Source organism: Elgaria multicarinata, chromosome 5 (assembly GCF_023053635.1).
Source record: "Elgaria multicarinata webbii isolate HBS135686 ecotype San Diego chromosome 5, rElgMul1.1.pri, whole genome shotgun sequence".
NCBI classification, from domain to species: domain Eukaryota; kingdom Metazoa; phylum Chordata; class Lepidosauria; order Squamata; family Anguidae; genus Elgaria; species Elgaria multicarinata.
In genome coordinates, this window is record NC_086175.1 from 133,704,180 (window position 1) to 133,730,119 (window position 25,940).

Below are 25,940 nucleotides of genomic sequence, written 5' to 3' on the forward strand. Positions count from 1 at the left end.
ATGGGATTGTATTTTAAAATGCTACCCCCTTCCCAATCTGAAGAGCTCCTTGCATGTAGTAAAGTAGAACGTCAGGAACAGGGCTATGCTAAACCATTATCTCTGATGTGCTACTTTACAACAATCGGGGAGCTTTTTTACCTGGGGGTGTGGAGGGCATGCAGCACTGTGGAGTCTGAAATGCTACAGCCCAGAATTCTCTGTTAATGCGTAGAATAGGTCCCAGCCCATGTAAATCGTCTGTTGAGAAATTGAGAACAATCTTGCATTGATAGGCTTTGCAGAAGCATCTTAAAATCTTCTTGTGCTTGTTGAAAAGAGTGAATTGGGTATGAGCAGCAGATCCCTAAATCATAGAGGAACCGATGATGATGATGATGATGATGATGATGATGATGATGATGATTTATTACATTTATATACCACCCCATAGCTGAAGCTCTCTGGGCGGTTTACAAAAATTAAAACAGTGAACATTACAAACAAATATATAAAATTTAAAACCATAAAAAGCATAAAATACAAACAAAAACAGACAATATCCGTTTAAAATTACTATTCTGGGGTCAGTTAAAAAAGTCAGCATATCATAGAATCATAGAATAGTAGAGTTGGAAGGGGCCTACAAGGCCATCGAGTCCAACCCCTTGCTCAGTGCAGGAATCCACCCTAAAGCATCCCTGACAGAGGGTTGTCCAGCAGCCTCTTGAAGGCCTCCAGTGTGGGAGAGCCCACAACCTCCCTAGGTCACTGGTTCCATTGTCGTACTGCTCTAACAGTCAGGATACTGTCGTTCCATTGCCGAACTGCTCTAACATATGCTGTTAAATTCCTGGGAGAAGAGAAAAGTCTTGACCTGGTGGCGAAAAGAAAGCAGTGTTGGCGCCAGGCAAGCCTCGTTGGGGAGATCGTTCCATAATTTGTTTATGATATATGCCCTTCTCCCAGGAAGCTTTGAAGGGGTGTGCTGAAATCAGAAAACCCATTATGTTTACCAAACCATCCTCCTCCCACTTTGGACACTGAAAGTCAACTGAAATAATATCTTCATGGATCTATGGATCGCAATAAAGAAGTATGGTAACTGAAATAATAATTAAAAACAACCTTCTTACCCTGCTTCCAAATAGTTCTGGCTTTTCCAAGTCTACAATGGGGGTGGGGTGATGAGGAGCAGGCACTGGGCGTGTTTGGATGCAATGATAAATGAGGGCTCTGGAGAATCCTGGCTTATCATTTACAAGCCACATGCTTGTGCACACTGCTCAGTCACGGCCGCTTGGTTCCTCCTGCAAGTGGGAGCAGCTGCACGGACCACCGAGCCTTCGTCCATGGTTTGTTTAGTGGAACTCTGGCTTGTCTCTTCCCAAGAAAGCCAGGGTCATAAACAAACAGGCCAGGGTCACAATAAACAATCCACGGACAGAGGATCTGGGCAGCCACTCCCAATTGCAGGTGAAACCACGTGGGAGTAATCAGCCAGTGTGCATCAGTACACTCAGGGCCAGCGTCAAGGATAGGCATGGTTGGGCCCCTGCTGATGGCCCATACCCCAACGGGCACCCACTGACAAGGACCTCCTGAAATTCTTCCTCCTCTTCCCCATTGCAAACTGTTTTCTCACCTCCTCTCGCCCTGACCCAGACAGTGGTGGTAGTGAGAAGGAGGTGCAGGAGGTGTCACTGCCTGCTGTCTCTCTGACTGTTACACTCTGACTGCCACCCTAGAGGCCTTCAAGAGGCAGCTGGACAACCATTCGTCAGGGATGCTTTCGGGTGGATTCCTGCATTGAGTGGGGAGTTGGACTCGATGGCCTTGTAGGCCCCTTCCAACTCTTCTATGATTCTATGATAAACACACCAGGGGTAGCAATGATGAGTAGGAGGATGAGGAGCAATAACAGCTGGCGACAATGGCAGTGAGAAGGTTGGCTTACCGAGGAAGGGGCTCGTTGAGGGTGTCTTTCCCAAGGGCCCTCCAAAACCGGAGCCAGCACTGCTCTGGCTTATCATGATTGTCATGTATGCCCCTACTGCTCCAGTGTTGGGAGCAGGTGACGCAGGGAGTCCATCAGAAACAGATTCTGATTCAGAATATGCGGAGCCAGTGGGGGAGGAAGTTCACAAGGGAGAGCCTCCAGCTGCGAATGCGCCCCTCCCAGAGTCTGTCTCCCCAAGGCCAGATCCTATGCTCTCAAGAGACAGGGAGTCAACTTCCGGGGGTGAACCTTCCAAAACATTACTGGATGCTAGGAATCCCCGGAAGTTAAAACGTTCAGTGAGATTAGCAGCAAAGAGACAGTTGGAGAGCTTTCGTGAGAAGGCGTCTGTGCTCCCTCCTCCAACTTGAAGCTTGGGACATTTGAAAAGCCTTTCCTTTCCTTTGAACGGTCAATTGTTTTGCTTAATTTGCATAGCGTTGCCTAGGGGGGATTGTCCCATAAAGGTGCCTAGTTTGTGTTACAGAAGTGTTAATTGTTTGCAATAAAGCTTTGTGGATTGGCCTAGGAACTTTCCTTGGTTTTGACTCCTTGGCAAAGCAGCTACAGCCCAAGACAATGATTATTATTTATTTATTTATTTATTTATTTATTTATTTATTTATTTATATAGCACCATTAATGTACATGGTGCTGTACAGAGTAAAACAGTAAATAGCAAGGCCCTGCCGCATAGGCTTACATTCTAATAAAACCATAATAAAACAATAAGGAGGGGAAGAGAAATGATGTGCAAACAGAGCTGTTTAGAGTGATTCTCTGTGCCCCTCACAGTCCAATGTGTGTGGATCTGTGTGAGTGTAGATGGCAAACTTAAGAGGGCAATTCCTAATTTGCTTTGAGAGGTCATGATGGAGTATGGGAGAAGAGGAGGTCTCTGTTAGGTAAGCTGAACCATCACCCTAAGGCTTCGTCACCATTGTGTTGAACAGAGCCCAGGAAGCAACAGATAGGAGCTCTTGCCATTGCTGCACTGCTCGACTAATGACGCCCTGGAGGCCTGGTCCTGCCCAAAGGCTGGCTGGAGTACATTGATGGTGCTATATAAATAAATAATAATAATAATAATAATGGAGCGTTTCACACTAGCTGGCGTTCCCTAGGTTGTGTGCTGTCGGTGGACTGGCAGCCGCTTGAAAGCAAAACTACATGATAGTTGGACCATGTGGATTTATATTTCTGAGTGGATCTTGTTCCCAGGGAACTTCAGGGTAGAAAAATCCCTCTGTGCAGAGATTTATCATGGTCCCTCTCTGATTTCTAGTAAGCATGTGCAGAGCACTGTTCTTTTTCAAATGGCTGTGCCCATGCCACCCACTTCCTTGGGGCTCCTACACGTGGGTTGACAGAGTTTCAAGGGACTTCCTCTGTGGAGTGACTTTTGTGACTGCTGCCTATGTAAGATTCTGGCTGTCATTACAACTGTTGTGGTAAATTATTATTATTATTATTATTATTTATTTATATAGCACCATCAATGTACATGGTGCTGTACAGATTACACAGTAAATAGCAAGACCCTGCCGCATAGGCTTACAATCTAATAAAGTTGTAGTAAACAATAAGGAGGGAAAGAGAATGCAAACAGGCACAGGGAAGTGTAAACAGGCACCGGGTAGGGTGAAGCTGACAGTATAGGGTACCACTGTGAAGCATGGCACACACAGTGATCTTGGAACAGGAGGACTGGGCAGTAAAATGGAAGGTAGCATTCAAGATTCCAGTTGATTCAGATCCCAGCATATGCTGAGATCCATATGGCACTCAGTCATATGAAGTCTGCCACATAGATTCTGTTTCCAGCCATTACATGTTCCGTTTAGGTTTGTCAAAGTGGCCTTTGGAGCTAGATGGATATTGAACACGAAGACCTGCATCCTCCAAGAGTTGGAGGATGCTGAAACCACACCTAATAAGTCTAAACTGGCTTGCATCCAGATAGTTCTTCTTCGTGGTCTCTATGCATCACACATATGGGCTTTGCGCCTGCGCAGAGACCAGACCGGAACCTACTATAGCTGAGTGGAACGTTTTTGGCGGGAACCCCTCCCCCACGCTACCGCGCATGTCCATGGGGTTCCCGCCCTTACCTCAGTTCTTCGTCGTCCGCCATCGTGCATAGACCATAGAACCAACCTCTTAGCGTTTGTGTCTTAAAAATCTCTCTTTTACTCTAATTCTTTCTCTTCTTTTCTCGCTTCGGCGTTTTTTCTTCTCCTTTATCTATCCTATATAAAAAAAAAAAAAAAAAATAGTTTTTGTAGTTTAGATTTTCCTCAGCGACTTCGTCGCTTGAGGCCTGTATGGCACTAAAAGCACCGTTTAGAAAGTGCGTAAAGTGCGGGGCTAAGCTCCCTCCATCGGACGGACACTCCCTTTGCATATTGTGCTTAGGTGAAGGGCACGTTGTCGAGACCTGCCATCATTGTATGGCCTTTACAAAACAGACCAGGAAACATCGAGCAGACCGACTCCGCTCGGTTCTTTGGGAGAAGGCTCTCAAGGCCGCTGAGGCCCCGACAATGGAGAAGACTGCGGCTCATAAGTCCGTGACTCATAAGACGGCACTTACTAAGACCGCACCGGTCAAATCATCAGACCAAAGCACTGAAGTGCAGACCAGAGCTCATAGGGCTGAGATACCCCTCACGCCTGGTCGGTCATTCTTGAGTTCAAAGGCTAAAAAGGACTCTAAAAAAGCCAGAACTCCAATTCCTTCTTCTGAGACTGAGAAGAAGAAGAAAAAGAAGAGAAAGAGGGATGCGGAGAGAACCTCCTTAGCATCGCCTCCTCCAGTAGAGCCGGTCAGGAGTCAATCTACTCCTCCCGCTGCTCCCACTGCCTCGGTATCGAAACCGCCCTCGGTATCTGCCGCCTCGATGTCGAGACCACCCTCGGTATCGAGAACACATTCGTTACCAGCGGTACCGACCCGTCCGCCTAGCCTCTCAGAAGGCGAACTGAGGGATTCGATGTCGGCAGCGTCTTCTCACCAGCCCCCTCGACCGCGAGAACTTCCATTGTTGCCATCTCCAAGGCTAACACCACGCCGTGATTGGGAGGCAACCTCTCGCTACTCTGAACCTCAGGCGAGGGGTGACGAATACCAATGGGAGGGATACCGCCCCCAAAGGTATTTTCAGGAACAACAGTATCCGCGGGAGGATTACTATGCTCTTCCCCCGCCTACAACTAGGGTGTGTCGCTTTCCTTTGCCTCCATCACCAGCGCCTCAAAGATCATCGGTATCGACGCCTCGACAACAACCGTCGGCGTCGACTGTGGCGATTCCTGCGGTATCGACGGATGATTTACATTTAGTCACCGTATCATCACCCGAGGAACATTATCCTTCGGACTCGGAATCGGGTGTGTCGGCCGCTCCTTCTTTTCCGTCACCGGAGGATGAGGTCCAAGATAGAGACCCTTCCTCCCCATCAGACGACATGGTTAGGTTCTCGGACCATATTTTGCGAATGTCTAGAGCATTGGGGATAGAGACCCAGGAAGCTAATGAGGCTGTGGTAGATCGTATCTACGATGTGTTCCAGACTACCACGAACCAGAGGATAGCGATCCCTCTCCCTCACGCGCTAAAGCAGGCAGCGCAGTTGACTTGGAAGACACCGACGTCGACGCAGGCAACATCAAAACGCCTAGAGACTCTGTATAAAGTGCAGGAAGAGGGTGCGCAATTTTTAGTTCAGCACCCTAAACCGAACTCAATAGTGGTTGAGTCAGCACAGGGCCAGTCCCAGAAAGCACATTCTGCTCCAGTGGATAGAGAGGGGAGAAAGCTAGACATGACGGGCAGAAGAGTCTATTCGTCATCCTCCTTGGGCATCAGGGCATCAGCCTATGAAGCAACTATGGCCCGTTATCAACTTTTTCTTTGGGAGAAGATTGGTAATCTGTGTGATCACCTCCCAGAGGATAAAAGAGAGGTGGCAAGAGTTCTTCAAAATGAAGCAACGGGTATAGCACGGCAGCAGTTGTCCACCGCTCGACACCAGGTGGACTGCCACTCAAAATCGATGATGGGGGCCATATCGTTAAGAAGGCATGCCTGGCTTAGATCCTCAAATCTAACCAACGAGACTAAGGCCAGGATAGAAAATATGCCGTTTGATGGAGAAGGTCTATTTAACAGCAAGACCGATGACACGCTGGACTCCATCTATAAAGCTCGGACGACTGCTAAAAAGATGGGGTTTACTTTTCCCTCGCAACCTCAATACCGTTCTAGAAAATGGAGACCTCCGATGCAGCAGCAACAGCATCGGCCCCAATACCAGCCGCAACCTCGGCAGCAACAACAACAGCTGCAGAGGAAGAGGCCTTACCAGGGCAGATACCAACATGACAAGAGGCAACCCGACTTCAGCAAGAAACAGCGGGTTTGACTCCTTAGATCCAGATCCACTCCCTTTTGCGAACCGCCTAGCACCCCAGTACCATCAATGGGAGTCAATTACAACAGACTCCTGGGTGCTCACTATCATCAACTCGGGCTATGCCATCGAGCTCGATGCCCTCCCTCCTTTTTCCGGCGTGAAAGTAACGACTCCATCCCCTCCTCTGCTGCTCGAGGTACAGACCTTACTATCGAAGGGAGCCATCTCTCCCGTACCTGCAGAGGAACTCAATCAGGGATTTTTCTCTCGTTACTTCACGGTCCCGAAGAAAGATGGAGGTCTTCGACCGATCATGGACTTAAGACAACTGAACAAGTTCATCACCCCGAGGAAGTTCCGTATGACAACGGTTACTTCAATTCTGCAGCTTCTACAGAAAGGAGTGTGGTTTGCAGTGGTGGATCTGAAGGATGCGTACTTCCACATTTCCATCAGGAAGTCGCATCAAGCTTACCTTCGGTTTTCGATCGGAGCGTCCCAGTACCAGTTCACCGTTCTTCCGTTCGGATTGGCCACGGCGCCGAGGGTCTTCACGAAGGTTATGGCGGTGGTATGCGCCCACCTAAGGCAGAAAGGCATTTACGTGTATCCGTACCTGGACGATTGGCTTCTCGTAGCGGACAGCAGCGAGGCGCTCCAGTCGGATATACTAACCACCCTCAACCTGTTGGACTCGTTGGGGCTGTGGGTCAACCACGAAAAGTCCATTTTGACTCCACAGCAGAGATTGGACTTCATAGGGGTAACTCTATCCTCTCGAGACGGGAGGGCATACTTACCGTCAACCAGGGCGAACACCTTACAGCAGTTAGCCATCGATACCGAGAGCCGCCGAAAGGTTTCGGCATGGACAATTCAGAGACTGTTAGGATTGATGGCAGCTACTACGGCAGTCATAAAATTTGCAAGACTCAGAATGAGGATATTGCAGGCCTGGTTTTTGAGGACTTTCGATCTCAGGCACAATGCTCGACGGACTTACCTTTCGATACCGAAGCAAGTGAGGGCATCTCTGAGATGGTGGTTCTCGATGTCGACTCTTCTCGAAGGCGTTCCATTCCAACAAGACGCGCCTTCGGTAACGATCACGACGGATGCATCTTTAGAAGGATGGGGAGCCCATTGCAGCTCTTTAACCTCTCAGGGTCGTTGGCCTCGATCACAGAGAGAACAGCACATCAATCACCTCGAACTCATGGCTGTAGAAAATGCAATAAGAGCATTTGCACAGTTGATCGAGGGCAAGAATGTCTTGATCGCGACGGACAATACTACCGTGGTGGCATACATCAACAGGCAGGGTGGAACAAGGTCACACCCTCTGAATCGGTCTGCACTCAGGATATGGAACTGGTGCATAAAGAGAAGGACTTACCTGACGGCGATCCATGTAGCCGGCAAGGACAACGTTATTGCGGACTCCCTCAGCAGGTCCTTCCATGTCGATCACGAGTGGGAACTCGACGCCGAGGTGCGGGAAAGCCTTTTTCGGTACTGGGGCCACCCTGCTGTCGATGTCTTCGCTACCGAAGACAACACAGTTTGCGCCAAGTATTGCAGCAGGGCAGGAAGAGGAGATCAATCTTTAGGAGACGCTTTCACCAGGACTTGGAGAGGAAATCTCCTGTACATGTTTCCTCCCTTCCCACTATTGACAAGGGTGATAGCCAAGATCCAGATGGACAACTCCAATTGCATCCTCATCACTCCGTGGTGGCCTCGTCAGACGTGGTTCGCTCACGCCCTTCGGCTATCAAGAGGGGATTACATCAGGCTCCCGTCGACACCGAAGCTACTGTCTCGACACCAAGGCAGAGTTCGACACGCAGATCTGTCGACCCTCAAGATGACTGCATGGAGGATAACAACCACTCCTCCTCTGGAACTAGAACTTTGACTGTGGACCACATTATATTGGCAGCACTAAAGCCTTCCACAAGGAAAACTTATGCAGCAAAGTGGCAAAGATTTCGGAACTTTGCTTCAGGACAAGATCAAACACCAGAATCTTGCCACTTATCTTTCATCCTCAATTATTTATTGACACTATTCCAGCAGGGACTTAAGCTCGCATCTATCAGGGTTCACCTTGCTGCGATTACATCTTTTCACCGGGGTGTGGATGGTTTTACACCTTTTACCCATCCAACAACCAAAAAATTTCTGAAAGGTCTGAAGAACACGATACCGACTGTGAAGACTATCGTGCCTCCTTGGAGCCTGTCAGTTGTGCTGCAAGCATTGACACGCAAGCCCTTCGAGCCCATGGCTTCGACAGACCTTAGGCTGCTTACTTTAAAGACTGTCTTTTTAGTAGCCATCACATCAGCAAGACGTGCAAGTGAGCTTAAAGCTCTTAGGATAGATGTTCCATACACTATCTTTCATAAGGACAAGGTTGTGCTACGCACAGACCCAGCCTTCCTGCCTAAGGTAGTGTCTACTTTTCATCTGTCCCAGCATATTTCTTTACCTGCTTTCTTTCCTAATCCAACTACACCTCTTGAGTCTTCTTTGCATACTCTGGATGTAAGAAGGGCTCTTGCTTTTTACAAAGACAGGACAGAGACATTTAGAAAGACAAAGCAATTGTTTATTTGTTATGGTGAGCCTTCTAAGGGACTCCCTGTCTCTTGCCAGCGGTTGTCACGCTGGATAGTGGAGACGATTGAATTGGCCTACTCTATCTCTAAATTAGAGTTAGTGAAACCTGTGACAGCTCATTCCACCAGAGCTGTTTCAACATCGGTGGCTTTCACCAGAGGTGTTCCACTGACTGAAGTCTGTAGAGCCGCAACGTGGTCCACTCCATCCACGTTTGTCAAGCACTACAGTTTGGACACCCGTGCGAGGCAGGACTGCTCATTTGGGAGGACAGTGCTTTCAGAGATCTTCAGATGATGCACCAACCCACCTCCAAAGGTATGTCAGCTTGCTACTCGCCCATATGTGTGATGCATAGAGACCACGAAGAAGAAATGCAGGTTGCTTACCTGTAACTGTAGTTCTTCGAGTGGTCATCTATGCATTCACACAACCCACCCACCATCCCCACTTGGTGGTGTGAGACTTATAGATGACACACTGTTTTTGTGGAATGTACTTTACTTTATTTACACTCATGTTTATGGGGGCACAATGTCGGACTCCTGTAAACTGAGGTAAGGGCGGGAACCCCATGGACATGCGCGGTAGCGTGGGGGAGGGGTTCCCGCCAAAAACGTTCCACTCAGCTATAGTAGGTTCCGGTCTGGTCTCTGCGCAGGCGCAAAGCCCATATGTGTGAATGCATAGATGACCACTCGAAGAACTACAGTTACAGGTAAGCAACCTGCATTTTTGGCTTAGCTTGGATATTTGATTGACAACTGCGACCTTAAGAGGTATTTCCCCCACCTCCATTCCTTGTTTGCCAATTACTCCACGCAAGGTGACCTTGGCGTGGTTTTGTGTTGATGTCACAATTTGCCCTTTTAAGGCAAGGTGGCAGCTTTTCTGTGTTTTTGTATAACTGCAAGGAGCAAGTCGTTCTTGTTTTTAATAGGAAATGAACAGATGCAGCACTGCTGTCAATAATGCAAATGGCCCTGCAGAGAGCAGGGCAGAGGTGCGCACAAAGCTATCTGGAAAATCTCTCTCTTGCGCTAAGGTGACCTTTAGTGATACATAAGTCTAGTCCATGAAGGAGTGCAGAGATCTCCCCTTCCCACCTGCTCTTGTTATTTTGAACTCGCTCCGCTGTTTTGCCCCTGCTCAGCAGGTGAGTTTGCTGAAGGTTGAGGTCTTTGTTTAAAATGGGCTCCTGCTAATTGCAGATTTAACAGAGAGAATGAAGCAGGTCTGGTTGTGAGTAGGATCCAGAGTGCTTCATTTACAGGCTAATATTCCAGACACGGAATAATGGGCTCAAGTTACAGGAGGCCAGATTCCAGCTGGATATCAGGAAAAATTTCCTGCCTGTTAGAGCAGTACGACAATGGAACCAGTTACCTAGGGAGGTTGTGGGCTCTCCCACCCTAGAGGCCTTCAAGAGGCAGCTGGACAGCCATCTGTCAGGGATGCTTTAGGGTGGATTCCTGCATTGAGCAGGGGGTTGGACTCGATGGCCTTGGAGGCCCCTTCCAACTCTGCTATTCTATGATTTTAAGGTAAACCAGTTAATGACTCTCTTTGCTGTCTTGGGGCATGTCTACACCACAAGGGTGTAGGGTGAGGATCACGGACTTACCGGCTTCTGACATCCTCCCTGGGTGTCTAGACAGCGGCGCGATGTCCCAGAAGGACGTCACGGCCGCCATTTTTAAAAACAACAACAAGAGGAGCACACTCACGCTCCACCACAAAAGGTAAGGGGGGGAAAACCCCAACCCCACTCCTCACCCTCCACCCCTGATGGGCACGGACTGCTGCCGTGCAGCTCCATGCCCATTTTAAGGTCCCCGCTACTTCCAGGGAGAACAGGACAACCCAGGAGCAGCGGACACATGGCCGCACTGCGTAGGATGGTCCTGGAACTGCAGAAAAGTCAGGTTTTCTGCAGTTCCTGATATCCCGGGGTAAGTCCTTGATAGTCCTGGGATGCCCCTAGGATCCCCTGTGCATCATGTCGACACACAGGCCTGGTTCAGACAACACACTAAACCATGCTGCTTAACCACAAAATGGTTAATGGATTCCATTAACCATTTTGTGGTTAAGCAGCATGGTTTAGTGTGTTGTCTGAACCAGGCCATAGGGACGATCCAAGGACTACCCCGCAATACAGGCATGGTGTAGACATGCCCTCATTCTGCCAAATCTGTGTGACTGGAAACATGAATGCTTGATGGGTTCCTGCTTTTAATTGCGCGGAGCCTGCTGCCTACAAAGCTCAAGGCCTCAAATAATGACGTTGCGCGGCATGGCGTTGTACCTGGGGAAAAGGCCAGGTGGATGGATGCCTTTGGTACATGGGCTGTGCTGACATTCCTGAGCCATCTACAACTACAGTACTCTACGCATTCCTTGCAATCTGCCTCCTCTCTCCCCTTGTGGTCTCTGTTGCCTGGCTCGGAGCATGTGTGCTTTGGTTAGAGACAGTCATGCAAGAGCTGGTCCAGAACCTGGCAAACAGAAGCAGGTGGAGAGGCAAGTCCACGTGTGTTTGTGTGTGTGTGTGTGTGTGTGTGTGTGTGTGTGTGTGTTAAAGGACCTTCCTTCTTTCCCCCTAGCTGCCTCACCCTGGGGCTGATTCACTTTGTGACCGTAATCCTTCCACTTGGCTAGAAAAAACTCCATGAGGGCTTGATGGCAAACATGCAAAAGGTTTCAGTCCTCCCACCACACACACACACACACACACACACCTTTTGTGTATTTGGGGAGAGGGTGGGGATGAACTGGCAGAGAAGCCCTGCAGCTCAGACATTGGCCAAGATCCAAATCACATGAGGTACTGGTTCCTCTCTATTCAGCCCTGGTTAGGCCTCATTTAGAGTATTGCGTCCAGTTCTGGGCTCCACAATTCAAGAAGGACGCAGACAAGCTGGAGCGTGTTCAGAAAAGGGCAACCAGGATGATCAGGGGTCTGGCAACAAAGCCCTATGAGGAGAGACTGAAAGAACTGGGCATGTTTAGCCTGGAGAAGAGAAGATTGAGGGGAGACATGAGAGCACTCTTCAAATACTTAAAAGGTTGTCACACAGAGGAGGGCCAGGATCTCTTCTCGATCCTCCCAGAGTGCAGGACACGGAATAACAGGCTCAAGTTAAAGGAAGCCAGATTCCAGCTGGACATCAGGAAAAACTTCCTGACTGTTAGAGCAGTACGACAATGGAACCAATGACCTAGAGAGGTTGTGGGCTCTCCCACACTAGAGGCCTTCAAGAGGCAGCTGGACAACCATCTGTCAGGGATGCTTTAGGGTGGATTCCTGCACTGAGCAGGACGTTGGACTCGATGGCCTTCTAGGCCCCTTCCAACTCTGCTATTCTATGATTCTATGATCCAAAGAAGCATGGAATTACTTCTGTGAGTAGGGTTTTTTCCCCACCCCATGATGCTCAGCAAACTGCTTTTGAAACAGGGTTTTTTCAAGGGCATTTTGTGATACGGCATGGGGCTCAGTGGGGAAAAAGAAGTTGGACATTGTGTGGGTCTCGCATGAGCCTCTTCCACGAGCCCGTATCCCACTTTAGTTCCCAGACACGGTAAATAACCCATGGAAGTCATTGCCTTCCTGTTCAAAAATACAGAGAGCGTAACGCCCAAGTCCTCTACTCAAACCCTAACTGCATGTGGCATTGCACCAAACTCCACATATAATCCCAGTAATCGCCGAGGGTCTCATCCTGCTCCCATTTTCATCAATGATACACCGGCTTCGGGTCTTTGTTCTGTTTACCTCCAGATATGCCACATACTGTGTAGATCGATGGCAGTGGAATTTGCTCTGAGTTCTTAATTGGCTTTTGCCTTGTATTTTAATTATGCGGTTTATGGCACACGTTGCAACAGATGCTTTATAAAATACCTCTCTTTTGAATCAGCCTACGCAGCTCGTTCCAGGATGCTAATAGCACCTTTCTGACAATGTGTAGTTGAGCTCAGAGAAACAGTGCCCCTGTTTGTGGCAAGACTGATGGGCTTCTATAGCTCATACCTAAAATCTCAAAATTGGCTTGTTAATACTGGATCCGGACCCTGAAGTCAGTGAAAGAGAAGGCAATTATGTGGTTCTCAGGCTGCGTTTGGATATCACGATGGCCCATGATGGGTTAATAAACTACTGACTGTAACTTGTTTTTTAAATAACCCACGATCCCTTGCTACAGGAGGGCACTAATAAGCTACTGTGAGTAGCTTATTCAGCTACTGTGTGTAATTCGATTCACCTCCCTTGCCCCCTGTCCTGCTGATGTCTTCCCACCCGAACAGTGGTATTGTTGAAATGCAGGATGTTTGCAGGATTGGGACAAAAAAAAGCAAATGCTATTTTGGGCTGCATAAATAGAAGTATAACTTCCAAATCGCATGAAGTACTGTTTCCTCTTTATTCGGCCCTGGTTAGGCCTCATGTAGAGTATTGTGTCCAGTTCTGAGCACCACACTTCAAGAAGGATGCAGACAAGCTGGAGCGTGTTCAGAGGAGGGCAACCAGGATGATCAGGGGTCCTATGAGGAGCCCTATGAGGAGAGACTGAAAGAACTGGGCATGTTTAGCCTGGAGAAGAGAAGATTGAGGGGAGACATGAGAGCACTCTTCAAATACTTAAAAGGTTGTCACACAGAGGAGGGCCAGGATCTCTTTTCGATCATCCCAGAGTGCAGGACACGGACGAATGGGCTGAAGTTACAGGAAGCCAGATTCCAGCTGGACATCAGGAAAAACCTCCTGACTGTTAGAGCAGTACGACAATGGAACCAGTTACTTAGGGAGGTTGTGGGTTCTCCCACACTAGAGGCCTTCAAGAGGCAGCTGGACAACCCTCTGTCAGGGATGCTTTAGGGTAGATTCCTGCATTGACCGGGGGGGTTGGACTCTGTGGCCTTATAGGACCCTTCCATCTCTACTATTCTATGATTCTATGAAAATTTCATCTATAGCTTTCCCCAGTCAGGAGGCACCCAATCCACCATCAAAGCCCTGCACCATAATTCACCAAGGAGGGAACATCCCAAGTGCCTCCAGAAGTGGGAGATGCCTAGAAAACCTTGGTGGGTTGCAGGATCAGAACCAAACCTCGTAGCCAGCCTCCTCTACTAAGGAGGCATCCAGTGCACCATGAAATCCCAGTGCTAGCTGTGAAAGCAGCAAAAATCCCAGGTGCACCAAATAACTGGAGATGCCAGTGACCCTGTTCAGAGGATACACTAAGTCACGATGGTTAAGCATTTTGAGCTAAACATTGTGTCTTGGTGTGTCATGTGACCCATGACATAGCATGTCATGTGAACCATTCCTAACCATGGTGGCTACATAACCACAGTTTAAGCACACTCACTGACCATTTGTTGGAAAAGGGTTAGCAGCCTAACCATGGCTTAGTGTGTTGTCTGAATAGGCCCTATAACACTTTGTGGGTTGCAAGATCAGGACTAAACCTCATAGCCTGCTTCCTCTACGCTGCTGGCTTGGTTGCTTTAATGTGTTCCTAAGCAGTAAGCCAGTGAAGAGCAGAGCGGCAGCTGTTTTAACCACTCTTGCAGCACAGCTCTGTAGCCAGGCAAAATAAACCATAGTGACCGCCACACAACGAGATAACTCAGGATGGGTTAAATAACCCACTCTGCAGACCATGGGTTATCAGAGTGGGTTATTGTACTAACATTCAAAGCCTTAAATGGCTTGGGGCCAGGTTATTTGAAGGAACGCCTCCTCCCATATGTACCTGCTCGGACCTTTAGTTAAGATCATCTACAGGGGCCCTTCTCCGTGAGCCCCTACCAAAGGAAGTGAGGCAGGTGGCTACCGGGAGGAGGGCCTTCTCCGCTGTGGCACCCCGGCTGTGGAACGAGCTCCCTAGAGAGGTCCGCCTGGCGCCTACACTGTACTCCTTTCGTCGCCAGCTGAAGACCTTTTTATTTTCTCAGTATTTTAACACCTAATTTAACTTAAATTTAAACTTTGCTGTTTTAATTCCATATTTTAATCCTATAAAAATTTCTGCTGTGTGGTTTTATCCTGGTTGTGTTTTTTTATATTGTATTTTGTATTTGTGTTTTTAGATTGTTGGTTGCTTTATTTTTGCGAACTGCCCAGAGAGCTTCGCCTATTGGGCGGTATAAAAATGTAATAAATAAATAAATAAATATTATTTTGGCCAAATAAGCCCTCATTGGTTAAAAAACTCCCAACAGACAACATGATGGGTTAATTAAGTAATCAAGGCTTATTTAAATAATCATGGGTTATCATGATGTCTGAACCCAGTCAAAGAATGACTGTGGTTTGCCATGTGTTTCCTGTGATCCTCTGTTCTTTAGCTCAGTGTCAGATTTGGGGCAAATTTACAATTGCACAATTGGCTGCCTTTCCTCACCTCCCAGCGAAAAAAGTAGCAACTCAGTTCCTTGGGTCTTATCTAATTCGGGGCACGTTTTCAAGTTCCCAAAGATGACGATGACCAGGTAATAATCACAATAATCCAGTTTTGTCCCTATTTAGCCTTTTTGGGGAGATGCTGGGTCAGTCTCTTAAGTTAAATTAAGTTAAGTTGCTTTCTACCAACTTCGGTTGGTGGCCCAGCTACGCCCCTATCTGGACAGGGATAACCTAGCTTCAGTTGTCCATACTCTGGTAACTTCCAAATTAGATTACTGCAATGCCCTCTACATGGGGCTGCCTCTGAAGACGGTCCGGAAGCTGCAGCTTGTGCAAAATGTGGCGGCCAGATTGATAGCTGGAACAGGGAGGTTTGAGCATGTAACACCGATTCTGGCCCGCTTGCATTGGCTGCCTATATGTTTCCGAGCCCAATTCAAGGTGCTGGTCTTAACCTATAAAGCCCTACATGGCTTGGGACCACAATACCTGATGGAACGCCTCTCCCGACATGAACCTACCCGTACACTGCGCTCAACATCTAAGGTCCTCCTTTGAGTGCCTACTCCAAGGGAAGCTCAGAGGATGGCAACAAGGGAGAGGGCCTTTTCAGTGGTGGCCCCCCGACTGTGGAATGATCTCCCCAATGAGGCTCGCCTGGCGCCAACATTGTTATCTTTTCGGCGCCAGGTCAAGACTTTTCTCTTCTCCCAGGCATTTTAACAGCATTTTAACAGCATTTAACAACGTTAAGTTTGTTTTTAATGGACCCCACAATTGTTTTTAAATGGATACTGTTGTTTTTATACTGTTTTTATGTGTGTGTGTGTGTGTGTGTGTGTGTTTTTAAATTGTATACTTTTAATGTTTACTATTTTTAAATGTTGTAAACCGCCCAGAGAGCTTCGGCTGCGGGGCGGTATATAAATGTAATTAAATAAATAAATAAATAAATAAATCTCTGACTGGGGAGCAGAAGAACCTTACTTTTACATCGTTGCACATTTGTGTAAATGCATGCACATCAGCACACTGTGCTAGTACCCTTCCATCTCCACATAGCTTCCTATCCAGACAGTAAATGTGTTCTATCTATGGTGAGATTTAGATATTCTAATAAACATTCTTAGTTTGTTCCTTTAAATAAACAGTTAACGGTCAGTTCAGGATGCAGCAAGCTGCAAAGAGCCTTCTACAACACTTAAAAGTGGGTGGGTGTGCAGTGAGAACAAATACATTAGAGAGACCCTCTTTTCATCTTTGAAATGTTGGCAGGATTGTATCTCAGATTAGTCCAGAATAGAATCATAGAATCATAGAATAGCAGAGTTGGAAGGGGCCTACAAGGCCATCGAGTCCAATCCCCTGCTCAATGCAGGAATCCACCCTAAAGCATAAAAAGGTGTGGTCTGATATATGTACCTTAGTTCTTTTGAATTAAGTTTACAAGATTGTCCTCTCAGGTAAGTCCAGAAATAATGGAATTTCCTGCATCTTCCATGCAAACAGAGTATAAATGAAAACTCTCAGGCCCCCTTGAAATATCTGTTTCTGGTTCTCTGTGTTGCCCAAATATGCACCAGTATTTATATTTGTAGCAGGTCTGCTGTAGAGAAGGCTTGGATACATTCTGCTCTTTAACTTTCTGCAGAAGGTCCCAGGTTCAGTTGCATCTCCAGTTATAGGGGGCAGGTAGCCAGTGATAGGAAAGGCCAATTTCTGCCTGGAGAGACCCCGGGGAGTTGCTGCCAGTCAGAGTAGGCAGTGCTGGGCTGCATTGTCAAATAGTCTAACAAGGGATGAAGCAGCTAGCTATGTTTCTCTGGTATCACGGATGTGCTAGCGAGTCTGGCCTAATCTACACCAAGCATGACATTGCATGATGAAAGTGGTATGAAAGGGGGATATAAAAGGCAGGAGCCACACTACTGCTTTATAGCAGTATTGAAGTGCATTGACAACTGTTGGGGCCCATTGACACATACCATATGCCACTTTCATACCACTATATCCTGCTTGGTGTGGCTCCTGCCTTTTATATACTGCTTTCATACCGCTTTCATAGTGCAATATCCTGCTTGGTGTAGATTAGGCCTCTGTGTCATGAGAGCCAGTTTGGTGTAGTGTTTTGGGTGTTGGGCTGAGAGCCGGGTTCTAGTCCCCACTTGGCTGTGGAAACTCACTGGGAGACTTTGGGCCAGTTACAGACTCTCAGCCCAACCCACTCCACAGGGTTGTTGTGACGATAAAATGGAGAGAAGGAGGATTGCGTATGCTGCCTTGGGTTCCTTAAGGAGGAAGAAAGGCGGGATGTAAAATGCAATAAATAAATAAATGAGCCATGAGCAAATGTATGAGATCTCCCTGCCAATTCCTTTACAGCTGGAATGTAGGGCAGTCCAGATGTTGTTGGACTACAACTGCCATCAGCCCTAGCCAATGGTGTGGGATGATGGGAGTTGCAGTCCAACAACATATGGAGGGCCACATGTTCCACATCTCTGCTTTTCAGGATCAAGTTTGGGGAGAATGGGGTTGGTTGGTACAGACCCGTGGTCAAGAAGCAAGGCAGCCTGAGGCCAGTCATGGTCTGTGTAGGACTTTTTCCTGCCTCCATTTCAGTACTTTAGTTCCATTCTGGAAACTTGGAGGGATTTCCCTAGCCAGGATAGATGAGAGCCAGGGTAGTGTAGAGTGTTGGACTGGGACTTGGGAGACTCAGGTTCTAGTCCCATTCAGCCATGAAGCTCACGGGGGGTGACTTTGGACCAGCCATTGACATTCAGCCTAACGTACCTTACAGGGTTGTTGTTGTGAGGTTAAAGTGAAGAAGGGGAAGATCACGTATCCCACCTTGGGCTCTTTAGAGGAAAAGGCGAGATATAAATCAAATACATAATATGGCGTAGGTGGCAGCATCACCTTGTGAGCCATGTGTATTGCTTCCATTGTGGTCCTTTTCTGCTCTGAAGGTCAGTAGGGGGACAGCAATGGCTTGGCTTGGTGTCTGCATGTACTTTAGCAACTGGATGCACTGAGTGGAAGCACTGGGTCCCAACCACTGCCACCACCAGACTCCAATATAAGCACACTGAAAGATCCTTTGTATTAGCTGAACTAAGTGGTTTTGTTGAAAGAGGGTTAAAAGCAGTGCAATGGACACCATCAGCCAGGAACTGCTCCTGCACAGCCTCCCTTGAAATGGAAGGGGTGATAGGCAATGACATGTGTGCGCGGGCATGTGTGTGTATGTGCATGGGTGTGTTCTTGTTCATTTTAGAGTGTTGTGGGCAGCAGAGTTTCCCAGTGGGTTGTGCCCAATGACGGGATTGTGGAGCCTCCCATCTGAAGGGCTTAACTCACACATGGGCTGCTTGGAATCAGACTTCTACGTTTTTTTGGATGAAGCGAAAAGCAACCTTGGTGGTCGATGGTAACCATTGAACCTCTCACCTTGATGGGCCTTATGTCTTCTTTCTCAACAGGGTATACCACCGGAACTCCCTACAAGGTCTCTCCTACCCAGAGTAACAGCGCACCTCCTCCATATTCTCCATCTCCAAATCCTTACCAAACTGCTATGTACCCCATCCGAAGTGCCTATCCTCAGCAGAACCTGTATGCCCAGGTGTGTATATCTGCCTTTGGTCTCGCCTTCTCCAGAAGACACCCCGGGCATGTTTCCAACTAAATCAAACAATAGACAATTTTTAAAAATCCCAGTGGCAGCCACAGCCAGGGCAAACACCAGGAACAAAACCAGCATTTAAAAACACCGCTGTTCATAAAGCTCCGAATCTAATAATAGAAAGTAAAATTGAATTAAACTGATAAAACTGGAGTGTTTTATGTCATGCTTAAAACTCAGGCCGTAGCTAGACCTAAGGTTTATCCCAGGATCATCCCGGGTTCGTCCCTGCCTGAGCGCTGGATGCCCTGTGTGGCACTTAGATGAACAGGTTTGACCCCAGGACAATCCTGGGATAAACCTTAGGTCTAGCTATGGCCTCAGCCAAGGGGTAACCTAGGGAGGCTATTCCGCAATTGGTGCTGCCACCAAGAAGGCTCTGTCCCGACCTCTGCTATTATTATTATTATTATTATTATTATTATTATTATTATTATTTATTTATTTATTTATTTATATAGCACCATCAATGTACATGGTGCTGTACAGAGTAAAACAGTAAATAGCAAGACCCTGCCGCATAGGCTTACAATCTAATAAAATCATAGTAAAACAATAAGGAGGGGAAGAGAATGCAAACAGGCACAGGGTAGGGTAAGCAGGCACAGGGTAGGGTAAAACTAACAGTAGAAAGTGACAGTAGAAGTCTGCACAACATCAAGTTTTAAAAGCTTTAGGAGAAAGAAAGCTCTGCTAGAGCTCTCCTTCTAAAAGGAAGGAACTGAGAGCAAACCCCACTCCAAAGAACAGGGCGTGACATGTAGAGGGCTGAATCTGGCTAACAAGAAGGTCCTAGGAGCGCCACACGTTTCTGTGAGGTCTTGTTTGCTTGCTTCTGCTTAACTGTGCTTTTGTAGCTCCCCAGGAGTTCTGAGCAGGCAGCAATGGTTTAAAAGGCAGCCTGTCTTTTAAATGACCAGGGTGCAACAGTTAGGTAACTCTAGGGTTTACAAGCTTCTCTGTTAATGGCTCGACCCAATAAAGTAATAATTTTCTGTTTAACAGGTTTAAACCAGCTATCCTCCGCTTTTTATGAACTCCCCAGAGAACTTTGGGTCTTGGGCACTCTAGAAATGTAATAAATCAATATTTATTTAAAAGCTACGTTAGTGCAAGAGACTGCTGAGTTAGAACTCATCAACAGGTTTAATTCCATTGCCAGAGGGTTGAATTGGGATAAAGGTGTTTTTTTTTTTTATTCACCCTGCTAGTGCTGGGGGCGAGGATGTTATCAGCATCAACTGCACTCTGAATGCCCACTGTTAATAATGTGATGGTCACTTTTTGCATTTAGTTCCCTTCTGACTTCACTGCTTACGGTCCCCTCTCTTCCCATTTGTACTTGTATATAAACCTAAAACTCTGCATAATATTCCATGCATCTGCTGAAATGGGCTATAGTCCACAAAAGCTAGTGCCAGAATAAATATGTTAGTCTTTAATGTGCCACAAGACTCTTTGTTATTTCCGGCCAACATGTTTTATTTGTTTTATGGGGTGGTTGTTTTTTCAGTAGATAATTATTTTTCTGTCTTAAATTTTTTTACGTTCTAACTTTGTTGTAAGTCACCTTCAGTCATTTTTGAGAAAGGTGTCGAAGAAATTGCAGAAGTAGTAGTAAAGAAAGGCCGTATTCTCCAATATGAGCCTGCCCGTGCGCTGAGATCTTCTGGGGAGGCCTTTCTCTCAGTCCCACCAACATCCCAGGCGTGCCTGTTGGGTCTTCTCAGTGGCTGCTCCAAGGCTCTAGAACTCCATTCCCGGGGAGGCTGGGCTGGCTCCCTCTGTGCTACACTTTCGGAGGCAGGCAAAATGGTTTTTGTTCCAGCAAGCTTTTGGAACTACTCTGGACCTACGTTAATGTATTGGATTCCCCCCCGCACACCACCTTTTATACTGTTACGGTTTATAAATTTTTTAAACATGTTTTTAATTTTATTACAGGTTTAATTCTATTTTACTTTTGTAAATTTAGAATCATACAATCATAGAATAGCAGAGTTGGAAGGGGCCTACAAGGCCATCGAGTCCAAAACCCTGCTCAATGCAGGACATGTTTTAATTTTGTAAACACCTTGAGTCCCAGTACTGGGGAAAAAGGCGGGATATAAATTATTATTATTATTATTATTATTATTATTATTATTATTATTATTATTATTATAACAACAACTTGGGACCAGGATACCTAGCACACCACCTTCCCTTAAGAACTTCAGAGGAGATCTTGCTGGTCATTCCAAAACGAAGAACCTTGACTGCAGCAGGGCCTTCTCTGTAGCGGCACCCACCCTCTGGAAATCCCTCCCTTGTGCAGTTCGGGAGGCAGAAAATGTGACATCTTTTAAATGCCTCCTGAAAGCACACCTTTTCACCCAGGCTTTCCCTGGGCTGGAACTGCTGTAACTGAGTTTTACTGTGGTTTTTCATGGTATTTTTAAACTTTTAAAAGTTTTATATTGTGTCCTGTCATATTGTATTTTATGGTTTTAATTATTGTGAACTGCACAGAGAACCTCAGCTATTGGGCAGTACAGAAATGTAATAAGAAAGAAAGAAATAAGGAGGAGGTGGAAGAACCTTGTAGCATCTTACTAAGCAGCTTCCATTGGGTGGAGCAGAAATTGCTTAGCGCCTTCAGGAATCCCCCTGCCAAGTAGGAGCAGAACCACTATGGAGCAGTGCCTCCAACCCCTAACCTGGACGGGTAACCAAGGAATAGGCTGGAGTGCTCGGCTGAAAACAACAGATTGAAATTTAATAGGGATAAATGCCAAGTTCTAATCTAGGAAATAGAAACCAAATGCACAGTTACAAGATGGGGAATACTTGGCTCAGCAATACTACAAACGAGAAGGATCTTGGAATTGTTGTAGATTGCAAGCTGAATATGAGCCAACAGTGTGATATGGCTGCAAGAAAGGCAAATGCTATTTTGGGCTTTATTAATAGAAATATAGCTTCCAAATCACGTGAGGTACTGGTTGCTCTCTATTCGGCCCTGGTTAGGCCTCATCTAGAGTATTGTGTCCAGTTCTGGGCTCTACAATTCAAGAAGGATGCAGACAAGCTGGAGCGTGTTCAGAGGAGGGCAACCAGGATGATCAGGGGTCTGGAAACAAAGCCATATGAAGAGAGACTGAAAGAACTGGGCATGTTTAGCCTGGAGAAGAGAAGATTGAGGGGAGACATGAGAGCACTCTTCAAATCCTTGAAAGGTTGTCCCACAGAGGAGGGCCAGGATCTCTTCTCGATCCTCCCAGAGTGCAGGACATGGAATAAGGGGCTCAAGTTACAGGAAGCCAGATTCCAGCTGGACATCAGGAAAAACTTGCTGACTGTTAGAGCAGTACGACAATGGAACCAGTGACCTAGGGAGGTTGTGGGCTCTCCCACACTAGAGGCCTTCAAGAGGCAGCTGGACAACCATCTGTCAGGGATGCTTTAGGGTGGATTCCTGCATTGAGCAGGGGGTTGGACTCGATGGCCTTGTAGGCCCCTTCCAACTCTGCTATTCTATGATTCTATGATTCTATTAATATATCATTATTGATGGTACTGTAAGCCACTTAAATGACCAAGGAAAATCAACGGGGTTACGTTTCCCCTGTCCGTCTGTCTGCTGCTATTGTCCCCCAGGGCAACCTAGATTGATAGGGTCCCGAGGGAATCCATTTCGTCCGGGAGAGTCTGGAGTTGAATCTTCACCACTTGCTTAGCCCCCCTGCCCAAGAATGGAAGATTAGGGTCGGGGCAGTAGTTGCCTCAGTCCTCTATACTCAAGAAGGGCCTTTTGAAAGGTGTGACAATGGAAGGATGGGGTGGAGAACGCAAAGGTGGGCCAAGCCATGGAATTCCTCCCTTCCTACCTGCCCTGCTTCTCCTGCAAATTCCCCCTTCTCAACATTGCTTTGCAGCCCCCCCCCCAAAAAAAATGGCAGTTGTGGTTTCTAAATGCAGATGGCTGCTGAACTCCAGCCTTAGTGGAGTCATTTTGGGCTTTGGGGACAAACTCCCCATCTCCAAAATCTGCATACCAAATGATCAGTCTCAGGAATATGGGTGGTGACTGTATTTTATGTATTTTATTTATTACGTTTTTATACTTCCCAATAGCTGACGCTCTCTGCACAATTAAAACCATAAAAATACAATAAGTATACAACAAATTTAAAACGTTAAAAGCTTAAGAATGCAATCTAAAATCGGGTAAATTATAGTCCAGGGAAAGCCTGTGTGAAGAGGTACGTTTTTAGGAGGAGTTTAAAAGATGTTACATTTTCTGCCGCCAGAACCACACGAGGGTTTTTTTCCAGGGGGTGGATATTACCTACCTTCAATTTATCTAATTCTTTGTAAAAGCTGTTTATCCTACTGGCTATTATAACATTTTCTGACAATTATCCTATAGGTTAATTCTCAATTTCCCAGAGAAATCTTCCCTTCTGTTGCCCCCCATAAACGGAAGAGAGGAATCCCAATTTGCAGCTCCTTTTCCCTTGTAAAAATCCAGCTGAGCTGTTGAAATGGTAGCTGATATACCTTTTCCAGGTGTGCGGCCCAGTACAACTGGATGGTGGTGGTTGCCTAAAATTGCTCAGCACTGTGCTAAAATTAAAAATAAGGAAAGGAAAGGAAAGGAACCTCTCGTGCAAGCACTGAGTCATTGCTGACTCTTGGAGGGACGCCAGCTTTTGCTGACGTTTTCTTGGCAGGCCTTATAGTGGGGTGGTTTGCCGTTGCCTTCCCCGGCCGTTATTCCCTTTCCCCCAGCTAGCTGGGTACTCATTTTACCGACCTCAGGAGGATGGAAGGCTGAGTCATCCCGAGCCGGCTGCCTGAAACCAGCTTCTGCTGGGATCGAACTCAGGCCATTGGGAGAGTTTCGACTGCAGAAACTGCTGCTTTACCGACAGGCTTACAATCTAGAGATAAAGACTGAGTGAGCTAAGTGGCTTGAAAACTATGTGTGATGGTCAGTGCTCTCAAAGTGTTCTATACTGAAATGTGGCTGTGTCCCATCTTGTCGTGTGTCGTCCCCCCACCCCCAATACAGGGAGCATATTATACGCAGCCTGTGTATGCCGCACAGCCTCATGTCATCCATCACACCACTGTGGTCCAGCCAAACAGCATCCCATCTGCTATTTATCCAGCTCCTGTGGGTGCCCCCAGGACTAACGGAGTGGCCATGGGAATGGTAGCCGGGACTACCATGGCAATGTCGGCAGGTGAGACTTCAATTTAAAAAAAATGTCTGTTTCATTATCCCTTACAGTACAGCAGTCTTTCCCAACCTGGTGCCCTTCGGATGTGTTGAACTACAACTCCCATGGGGATGATGGAAGTCATTATTCAGCCTCTGGAGGGCACCAGGTTGGAGAAGGCTGTTGTGAAGTCTGCAGTAATCTGGTATGGTGTCGTCTCGTTTGAAAATTCCCAATCGTATTTGCAGAGATGTATGTTTGCCGGAACGCTACGAAACTGCATAGAGCTCAGGTTCCTAGGCACTGTACCATTTTCCTAAACACCCCGCCCCCTGAACAAAGTTTCTTCCCCAATGGCTGTGAAAATATGATGATGCGTGCCAGCTGAAATCTCCAAAACTAGTCGGGGTGCCAGAATAAAATTCTCAGTAATTGGGAGTGAGCTTCAGTTATCTGTAGTCCTCATGTCTCCCCATGTCTAGCAAAAAAGAGAATAAATTCTACCAAATAGTAAATTGCCAGAAGGGCTGATTCTCTGTGTTGGCATCTTGGCCATCAGCCAGCCCCTGAACCCTCTGCAGCAGCTTCTCCCCCTTCCTCTGGAAGAAAGAGCCTGGAACCTGGGCCACGTCACCCGATGCCGGGGGCCCTAAGATTTTGCCACGCATACGTGCCACCTATCCCCTGCTATTATACCTGTATCTTCTTTTGCCACTTTGGGAACAGATATAATAAAGTGGGGTGCAATTATAATGACGTGATAAACTTTAAAAAGCAGAACAAATGACAAAGAATGGCAGGAACCTTGCAAATTTGCCTAGTTGTTGTGACATTTATTTTGGTCACAGAATTCAGCTTTTCCGGGTGCTAAATTTGGCTTGCTTGGCTACACAGATATTTGTAGTTCAGAGCACACAAACGGTCCTGCTTTTTGGTAGTTTAACATCTTCAGCATGCCTGCTGCTAGCCTCTTTCGTTATGTCCACAGTCTAGGATGGAGATTTAGGAAGCCAGTATTCTCTCTCAGGCCTTAGCTAGACCTAAGGTTTATCTTGGGATCATCCCGGGGTTGTTCCTGCCTGCTCCCGGGATATCCTGTGTGTCATTTACATGAACAGGGATGACCCCGGGACGATCCCAGGATAAACCTTAGGTCTAGCTAAGGCCTCAATTTTCCACCCAGTTATCTTGTCTGTTATTTCTCTCCGCACGTCCAAAGGGTGCTTCCACCTCAGGGGTTTAGTGTGGAATCACCGTGTCTAATTCACCCTCTTTTTCTGGAGCAGAATGCTCCAGAATGCTGCCATCCAGTCAATGTCCTCCTCTTTTCTCCCTGTGGTTCATTATAACCATGGCAGTGGTTGCCATTTTAGGTCACCGAAAAACAAAAGAAAAGTGATCCACAAGGTGTCTGAAATGCTGATTCTGCCCAGTGTATTTCAGAAATGCATTTCGTTCTTCAAGAGCCTTCAGTTGCAGCACAGGAAAGGAGCAGAAGGGTTCATTGCCGCATATTTGTAGAAAATGAGTGAAAGCCCCTGAAGAAGGAATTGTATTAATGAAACACGTTGAGCAGAATAAATATTTCAGGCACCTTGATCACTTCTCT

The 25,940-nt window shown here is 46.9% G+C and overlaps 1 protein-coding gene and 1 long non-coding RNA gene across 8 annotated transcripts in view; one reads left to right on the top strand and one right to left on the bottom strand.

Annotated features, from left to right (window-relative positions):
• The window catches only part of FAM168A (family with sequence similarity 168 member A), a 219,641-nt gene that overhangs the window by 179,717 nt on the left and 13,984 nt on the right, over positions 1-25,940 (top strand). For all 6 annotated transcript variants that reach the window (XM_063127283.1, XM_063127287.1, XM_063127282.1 and 3 more), the window contains 2 exons: positions 18,922-19,064; positions 24,181-24,355. In XM_063127283.1, coding sequence (XP_062983353.1) covers positions 18,922-19,064; positions 24,181-24,355 — 318 coding nt within the window. The remainder of the gene's footprint in view (positions 1-18,921; positions 19,065-24,180; positions 24,356-25,940) is intronic.
• Positions 4,214-7,573, bottom strand: LOC134399782 (uncharacterized). 2 transcript variants are annotated; one of them, XR_010025512.1, is made up of 3 exons: positions 7,397-7,573; positions 6,869-6,976; positions 4,214-4,227 (listed from the first exon to the last, which is right to left on the bottom strand). It is a non-coding gene; the product is annotated as an uncharacterized LOC134399782 (long non-coding RNA). The 2 variants fall into 2 exon arrangements; XR_010025511.1 differs by lacking the exon at positions 4,214-4,227 and adding an exon at positions 6,592-6,784.